This window comes from Ictidomys tridecemlineatus, chromosome 6, assembly GCF_052094955.1.
Source record: "Ictidomys tridecemlineatus isolate mIctTri1 chromosome 6, mIctTri1.hap1, whole genome shotgun sequence".
Lineage (NCBI taxonomy): Eukaryota > Metazoa > Chordata > Mammalia > Rodentia > Sciuridae > Ictidomys > Ictidomys tridecemlineatus.
Window position 1 is genome coordinate 15,688,857 of NC_135482.1, and position 9,308 is coordinate 15,698,164.

General features: G+C 40.4%; 1 protein-coding gene across 7 annotated transcripts in view; it reads left to right on the plus strand.

Annotated features, from left to right (window-relative positions):
- Window positions 1–9,308, plus strand: part of Slc41a2 (solute carrier family 41 member 2) — a 121,472-nt gene that overhangs the window by 66,786 nt on the left and 45,378 nt on the right. For all 7 annotated transcript variants that reach the window (XM_005322339.5, XM_078052908.1, XM_078052906.1 and 4 more), the window contains 2 exons: window positions 1,037–1,184; window positions 6,487–6,566. In XM_005322339.5, coding sequence (XP_005322396.1) covers window positions 1,037–1,184; window positions 6,487–6,566 — 228 coding nt within the window. The remainder of the gene's footprint in view (window positions 1–1,036; window positions 1,185–6,486; window positions 6,567–9,308) is intronic.

A 9,308-nucleotide genomic window follows, 5' to 3' on the forward strand; every position in this document is an offset into this window, starting at 1 on the left:
GTGTCTGATGGTTTTTCTGCATGGAATGTTGGACTTGATTCTCATGTATAGCCATTTGTGAACTAGCTGAAGCTTGCTAAGCCTGATTTAAAGTTACTTTGAGGCAGGTCCATAGCAGACTTTATTCTAGGGCTAGTCCTACTAGAAGGATGTGACCTTTTTCAGGTCTCTGCTGAAAGCTCTCAGTGTTCAAAGAGACCTCTCCTCTCTTGGGGGTTAGATCCTGAATGACTTCCAGACCTTTGTGAACTCTGGGAAATCTTCAGTTTACAACTGCCTGGTGGTTCTTGGCCAGCCTTGGCGCTCACCCCGCGTGTACATGGCTCACCGCTCGGTTCTCAGGCTTGCTCTGACAGCTGCCTCTTCTGTGGATTCTGCCTTGGCCGCTCTGCCAGAGTTCTCCCTCCCGGTGCTGTGGTCCGTCTGTGCTGGGGTTCTTGGAGTGCTCATCTCTTGTCTTCCCCTTCCCTCAGGAATACTGGTCTGGTAAGGTCCGTTGTCAAGTGCCTGAGAACAGTCCACACGCATATTCTAGACATTTATGAAAGCACATTTAAAAATGTTTAGAGATGGCATAAATCATGAGAACCAAAAGGACAAGTGGCCAGGTCCAAAGTCAATGAAGTAGAGAGGTTTTCTCTATATGTAGTTAAGTCCAAGGATGGAGAGGGAATGAATAATTGTGATCAAGTGAGATTCTTCACAGACAAGGGTGACAAAGTCTTGGTAATCTGCTAAATGTTAATCTTTTATTGTTGTTTTTCTAATCCTTAGATGTATTATTGCTGTTCTCATGTGTGTCACACAGCTGTTTTATGATAAACATTTGTGAATTGAAGTGTTAGTTTTCTATTACATTATTAAATTTTTAAATTTTGCCTACAGTTCTATTTTTTTTGCAAGTTTATAGAACATGTAAGGCATGTCAATATGTTTGCTTGTGTCACATCTTCTAGTAAACTCATACTCTCGATAATTTGTATTTGCTACTGAGAGAGAAGACAAATTGAAATGTCTCTTTTTTTCTTAATTTTAGAGACCTATTACTACGTTTCTCCACTAGTTGGTGCCTTTTTCTTGGCCCTAACTCCTATCTGGATTATAATAGCTGCCAAACATCCAGCTACAAGGACAGTTCTCCATTCAGGCTGGGAGCCCGTCATCACGGCGATGGTGATAAGTAGGTTAGTGCTAAAGTGTGTGTGTGTATGTGTGTGCATATTTCAAAATGGCCTGGTTTTATTTCTTGGATTAATCATTTTATATAGCCATTTCATAATTCTCTCAGGTAATAAGGGAAGTTACAGAAGTTATTGAAATCAGTTGATGTGCTGAAACTATCAGCCATGAATTTCAAACTTCTCTTCAACAAGAGCCTTACTGGATGGATAAATAAAATTGTGTGTGTGTGTGTGTGTGTGTGTGTGTGTGTGTGTGTGTGTGTATGTATTTAACCCAACAAATACATTACTTATTTTTTTAAATATATATTTTTAAGTTTCTGATGACCTTTATCTATTTATTTCTTTATTTATATGTGGTGCTGAGACTCAAACCCAGTGCCTCACACACGCCAGGCAAGTGCACTATGGCTGAGCCCCAGCCCCAGCTCCAGCCCAAGACATTACTTTCTTTGAATAGTAAGTTGTAAGTGTCAGAAAGCCTTGGAAATATACATGCCATTTGACTCATCCAGGATTCTGGCAGACTTAAAAATATAATTGAAGATACACGCAAAAGATACGATTGCAAACGTTCTCATCACAGTGGAGTTTTTAATAAGAAAAAATTTAACAACTTTAAGCTCTAGCATCCAGATATTGATTATTAAATAAACTGTAGTATAGTCATAAAATAGAATATTAGCCATTAAAAAGAACATTATAGAAATACTAGAGAGTAACTTAGAAAAGAGTATGGATTTCCTATAAACATGGTCAATTAAGACACATTTGTCTTTTTCTTCCCTGAAACTAAGATGACGAAAAATAAAAATGCTGTGAGACCATAGAGACAAAGGGGAAAACAGAGAGGGTAGCAGGTGAGATTCTCCAAACATCTTTTAGGAGTAAACTGGTGGGACTCTCAGAAACCCAGGGAGGCGGAGGAAATAGGTTAAAGAGAAGGTCGGGGAAAGCGCAAGGAACAGTTGGACCCCAGGCTGAATGCCGCCTCCCCCTTGGCAGAAGGAACCCTGGAGAGGCTAAGTCAGAGAGGCTCCAGGTGCCAGGACGCCTGCGCAGGTGAGGAGCGGATCAAGCACTGTGTAGAAGAGAGGAAGAGGAAGGGGAAGGTCCACGGGGACTGGAGAGAGTCACTCACTTCTTTTTCTCTGTTCATAAAATCCTGGTGATGAGGCTATGCCTCCAGGCCCAAAGAAAAAAAGTTAATTATTTCTGAGGAAACTTATCAGCACAAAAGAAAATACCTGCAGATACTGACCCTTATCATCCCTTTGGTGGAAGGGCTGCAAGGCCACATGGTGACAGACAGCCCGTGTCCACAGAGCTACATGAACACTGCGCAGGGCCCTGAGGGAGCAATAGGCAGGAAGCATGGCCAAGCATTTGGTGATGGCCTCCAGTATGCAAAACCGACTAAAATAGGTACTCAAAGAAGGGCAAGAGCTCTTCAAAACCCAACATCCTGTCCTCAGAGTAAGACATGCTGTGACATCCAGAATGTCAGAACCGACTATTAAGGGAAAAAAAAAAAAAAAAGAGGCAGGAAGCACTCCTGCCTCCAGAAGCAGATGAACTCTCCTGGACAGTAGAGAGCAAAGAGGTGGACAATAGGAGGCAAATGATAAGGAGAGAAAATTACCTGGAACCTGGTTCCCAAATTGAAAGGGCCATCTAGTGCGCATGTCGTCATAAATCACAAGTTCCAGAAAAAGGAAGTTACACATAAAGGTCTGGGTATTGTTATGCCAGATTCGTGGGACCCCAGTAGACCTCCAGGAGCCAAATCTGATGCAATCACACAAGAGTCTTTATTGCAAGCTCAAGCCTGGACTCATAACTGTTCCCTACACAGGGGTCCCAGGGAGTGAGTCCCGATCCTTTGTTCAGTGAGATTTTTTAGGTTTGGGGGGATACTCTATGTGTCACATCACACAGCAAATCATTCCATACCATGGGAAAATCAAACAACAACTCTTAACATTGATTAGCACATTCACTGGCAGGAACAAGTGGGAAGGGGTGATTGGCTAGTACAAGAGGGGGATTCGTTTGAACTGATTGGTTTAGGCCATGAGGGGTGTACTTGCTAAACTACATGGTTTCCCAACATGTTATCAACCACCATAAACTACTTGGGGGTCATCTGGCATTCCAGGTATTTTCCCTGTCTCATGCTGATTGGAGGTTGCTAGGGGGGTTGCTATGGGTCCTCATGTAGCCTAACTGAGTCAGGGATATCTGGCGCCCCAGACCTCTCCTATTATTTACAGACAAACAACTCAGCAAGGTGGATGTGTGCTTAGGAGTCCTCTGTGGGCTTTTCCAAGGACAAGGGTCACACCCCCTTCCTTAGGACAGGCCTTGAGGTAGAAGCTGCTGTTATTTATTTTTAAAAATAAAGTCACATTAGTTTCTCAGTATCAGTATGACATCTAACAGCAACGCCAGAATTGATTTCTTCAAAATTCCAAAGGTTAATTATTTTGGACATAAAACAGTCACAGTATCAAATAAGAGAATGTCCACAGAGCTACACGAACAAATAAAAATAAAAAAAAGAAAAAGAAAATTCCGGATAGGCAGGATCTCATAGAATTTAGTTCCCATATGCCCTTTCTGTTTAAGCTGATAAACAGAGTCATCTATCAACGTGAGGAAATAAATCAAGAAAGAACACAAGAACAAGGAGTTCCATTCTGTGACACTGAGTGGTTCCTTTTTCTGTGATGTAGATTGCTTTTTTCTGTGAAATTTTGGAACTTGGTGGTGGTAATAGAACAAGAGACACGTGAAGGCCCAGCCTGGCAGCAGCTGTGCCTGAGATCTGGTGGCCCATCCAGTTGTCAGGAGGGGAATGGGCATGAGAGGAGATGTCTCTTAAGAATTAGAGAATCGTGGAATTGATTGGATGCCTGACATGTTTGATGTATTTAGAGGTATTTCATTGACTTTGCTGCACATTTGAGGCTGAATTAGTAATACATCAGGCAAAGCAAAAGTACATGTGAGGATGTTTTGCACACTAGGCTATGAATAATGATTCCATTGTTATAATAAAATCGACCCTAAATACTTCACCCAAATTATAACATAGCCACATTGGCAGGATGAAGGAGGAAGGGATTTGTGAAAGGTCCAAAGTAGGGAGAGATTATAAGAGGCTAAATCCTCATCTGCCAGAGCAGGAAGTCATTAGAGAAATGTCTAGAATTAAAAATGAGAAATACAAGCTGCAGCATGTTATTTAGAAACCAAATTAAATGCCAGGAGAAATGCTAAAGAAGTTAAAAAGAACTCCCAGTAGAGGAAAGGATCTGGGCTATGATTTTATTATGAAGCTTTGTGTTCCTTTCAGTTTTCCGATAACGTACCTTTGTTTGATAAAAGTAAAATTTAACAGAAATAAAACTTTCACAATTTGATCTAATTTTTATTTTTTAAAATATACATTAAAATGTTTGGGGTGGGGTTGGGGAGATTTGGGTGCAAATATTCATATTTTTAGTTAGGTCTACTGTATACCATGGCCAGAGTTAATAAGAAAGTATTGTATTTTTGAAAATTGCTAAGAGATTTTAAGTGTTTTCACTTCAAAGTATGTGATTGTTATGTGACATTTGCCATGTTAATTGACTTTAACTCAGCCATTCCACAATGCATACATGTTTAAAACATCATTTTGTACAGCATAAATATATGGAATTTCAATTTAAATAAATAATTAAATAATAAATATATAAATAAAAACATATGCAAAGCTATATACCAACATGGTAACTAGGATTTGTTTTTATTTTCTTTTTGTTTGTATATTCTAAAATTGTTTTAGTAAGTTTCATTACCTGGGTAGCAAAACTATTTAGAAATGTATTCTTAAAAATGTTCATGTCATATTTACATTATGAGCTTTGCATTTTGGCAGGGAGATTAATTCTTTGACTTATAAATAGTTACATAAATACACACATAGTACCAACTATATATAACGTATGTTATATATGCATAAAGTACATATATATATATGCTATATATAGTATGTGTGTGTATATGCAGAATGTGTTTGTGTATACACACACACACATACACACACACACATACACTCTATGGGCTTAACATACTAAATATTTCTAAGGACTATTTTTAGACCCTCTGGTATCCCTTTCTAATGGAACCTCCACAGTTTAAGCATACCAAGCCAAAATTAATTTATTTTTCAAAAGAATTAAAATAATAAGGAAATGATCGTTTCCTAATGTTAACTATCAGGTAGTGGTAAGACATTTGGTCTGATTTTTTTGGGCATGCTAGGCATTGATCTGATATTTTGGAAAATCAGCCCCATTCTGTGACAGCATGTGGTTCGTTTTGGTATAATGTAGATTGTGTTTCCTGGTGAGTTAGGCAATAGGGTGCCATGGGACTGACGATGCTTTATAGCACATAGGCCAACAGACTGAAGTTGACCCATTAAGGGTGGCCTTGGCCTCCAAGTCCTATTGAGACATTGAGTGTCTGGCTCGTTGCTATATTGTATTAAAAATAACTTTGGTTCTTTTTTTTTTTTAGACTTCTTAGGATCAGTTCTTTCTATGGTTACAACTTATTATTTTAATTTACCCACAATAAGACACGTTTCAGGCAAATCTGCTTTCAGCACAATAAAAACCATCCTTTTAATCTGCTTACTTCAAATGTGAAAAGATACTTTTTTTTTTTTTTTTTTAAAGAGCAGTTTTCACTAAATTACGTAGATTACCTTGAATCTGTGATCCTCCTGCCTGAGCTTCCCCAGAAGCTAGAATTACAGGAGTACACAGCTGCACCTGGCTCAAATAGTTACTTTTAAAAAATTATTTTACTTAGAGAGTGGTAGGTGATTTCAAATATTAATAAGGATGGAAGGATATAAAGTGCTATTAGTCCACTGTTAGTCTCACTCCCTAGAAAAGGACATGGTTAATAATTTCTTAATTTAAAGCATGTACTTATTCTTTTTATACTGGATCAGAGTCCTGAAATTTGGGGCTATAGCTTATGCTATGTTTTATTTTTAACTTTTTACCATTTTTTCCCCACTTTTTAAAAATTGGTACCTAAGAGTTGTATGTACTGACAGGAATTATTGTTACATGTTCCTATGTGCCCACACATTTCCAACTTTTTACTGTTGATATTGATTTATATTTTGAATATTTTTATTCTGCTTTTAATGTATGTAAGCATATTATACTACAAAGTGTCTGTAGGTACAGAACAACATCAAGTTCCTCTTTCATAAATTATGTGATTTTATTTCTTTCAGCATCGGGGGCCTTATTCTGGACACAACTGTATCTGACCCAAACTTGGTTGGAATTGTTGTTTACACTCCAGTTATTAACGGTAAGAATTAGATGTGCTGTTTTGTGATGATATCAAATCTTTATATATTCTTAGGTGCTAAAGGAGTCTCAAATTTTAGGTGATCTATCGTCCCATTCTTTCCTCCAACTCCAAGTTGTTATTCAGAAGGGAAATTACCTTCCCTAGTCTCAGAATGTAGGACACATTTTTAGGATGAACTGTTTTTTAATTGAGATATAGGTTTGCTAGGCGTACCTGACTTGAAGTCTAGTATGGCAAAACACAATATCCTTTACCTTGGGCCAGTTTGCTAACATGTTATTTTGTTGCTGCTTTTGCCAATGGCCCTGGGTGGATTAGAATTAGCAAGGTTTAACTATTGCCTGAGTCAATTCAGGTCATTAAAATCTGTCACTCCTTTACTGATCCCTTTAAAATCTACCTTGTGTTTTTTCTTATCTGTGAAACAGGAATGTAATACTTACATTACAGAGACTTTTTTAATGAATTGCACTTAATAAGATCATTTTAATTCAATCCTACTGGCTTTGGGGATGGCTGTCATTAAATTGGATTTTAAGGGTAGCCTAGACCAATATAATTTAAAAAGTAATTCTACCTGAGGAAGAACACATCACAGGATATATTACACATTCAATATAAATTACTTTTCTATATTTATGTAAAATAAAACGTCATACAAAGGCAAGTTCTCCAAAATTCTAATCAAGTTTCTACTGAACATAGTAATCTTTGTCTGCCTTTCAGTGTCCATAACAGGTTCCTTCCCCCCCACACCCCCATCCTTAAAAGCATCAAGCTGGCTCTTCTCTCTGACCAGGAAATGGCCAGGCATTGTTTATTGACCCCTTAAGAGGACTTCTTCATCCGTTGGTTTATTTACATAACAAGCGCCCTCTCCCCACTGTAGGTAAGGTCCCCCTGAAGCCATCCACTGGAGTGATGGAGTAGCCTTCCTGACTCACTCCCTGTACCCTGCAAATTAAATGTCACTAAAAGACTGATCTTCCTTAAACTTTGTTTTTATTACATCAGTCATGAGATGAGCTTAGCAGTGGTTTTCTTCTGTGTTTCAAGTCATGATCGACTTCCCCTGGCCAGCGTCCAGACCCTTCTCCTGCTCCTTGGATTCGGTGTTTGTTCCCAAAGGACACACACAACTTCTTCTGTTATCATTCTGACTAGATTCATGTATTGTTCCTGTAAAGGCTGTCTGATTTCCACTGCCTGGAATGACTCCCAATTTCTGTCTATTCAAATTCTCTTCAGTGAATATTAATTGGAAAATTCATTAGCATAAATATTTTCCAATAATGATTGTTACAGCCAAATTGAACAACATTTCAGTGAGAAATTTAACTTAAATTGCCACAAGGCCTTTATTCACAGGCTTTAAAGAGTATTTCCATTATTTCACTTTTACCTGAGAGACCTTTCTGGAACATCAGTAAGGGCTGTCTTTGGAAGTCTGGCCATGGTACATGTCGTGGTAATAAAATCCATTTTGTGTCTCAGTGAGGAAACCTCTTAGTTGACTGTCACACTGAGTTCATCTGACATTAAAATCCACTCTTTAAAATATTCATAGAGGGCTGGAGTGTGGAGAGAGAAAGAGGAGAGAGAAAGAGGAGAGAGAGGGAAGAGAGAGGACAGAGAGGAGAGAGAGGGAGAGAGAGAGAAGAGAGAGAGAGAGGAGAGATAGAGGAGAGATAGAGGAGAGAGAGGAGAGAGAAAGTAGAGAGAGAGGAGAGAGAGAGGAGAGGAGAGAGAGAGGAGAGAGAGACGAAAGAGAGAGAGAGAGGAGAGAGAGAGGAGAGAGAGGGAGAGAGAGGAGAGAGAGAACAGAGAGAGGAGAGAGAGAGAGAAGAGGAGAGAGAGGAAAGAGAGAGGAGAGAGAGGGAGAGGGGAGAGACAGAGGGAGAGAGGAGAGAGAAAGAGGAGAGAGAGAGGTAGAGAGGGAGAGAGAGAGAGGGAGAGAGGACAGAGAGAGAGGAGAGAGAGGAGAGAGAGAGGAGAGAGAGAGGGAGAGGGGAGAGAGAAAGAGGAGAGAGAGAGAGGGAGAGGGGAGAGAGAGGGAGAGAAAGAGAGGGAGAGAGGAGAGAGAAGAGGAGAGAGAGGGAGAGAGGAGAGAGAAAGAGGAGGGAGATAGATAAGAGAGAGAAGAGAGAGGAGAGAGGGAGAGAGAGAGAGGGAGAGAGGAGAGAGAGGAGAGAGGGAGAGAGAGAGGAGAGAGAGAGGAGAGAGAGGGAGAGAAAAGAGAGGAGAGAGGAGAGAGAGAGAGAGAGACGGAGAGAGGAGAGAAAGAGGAGAGAGAGAGAGAAGAGAGACGGAGAGAGGAGAGAAAGAGGAGAGAGGGAGAGAGGAGAGAGAGAGGAGAGAAAGAGGAAAGAGAGAGGAGAGAGAGGAGAGAGAGGGAGAGAGAGGGAGAGAGAGAGGAGAGAGAGGAGTGAGAGAGGGAGGAGAGAGAGAGAGGAGAGAGGGAGAGAGAGAGAGAGAGGGAGAGAGGGAGAGAGAGAGAGAGGAGAGAGAGGAAAGAAGAAGAGGGAGAGAGAGGGAGAGAGAGAGGAGGAGAGAGAGAGAGAGAAAGAGAGAGAGAGAGAGGGAGAGAGGAGAGAGAGGAAAGAGAGAAGAGCCGTGGGGCTGGAAGCCGCCTCTCCTGCCTCCGCGTCCCCTCGGTCTTGTCCCTCTGGCTCGCTCGTGGCGTGCTGCTCGGGCTCCCCTACTCTCCTCCTTCTCTCTGGGTAGGGGGGGCTCTTCTCT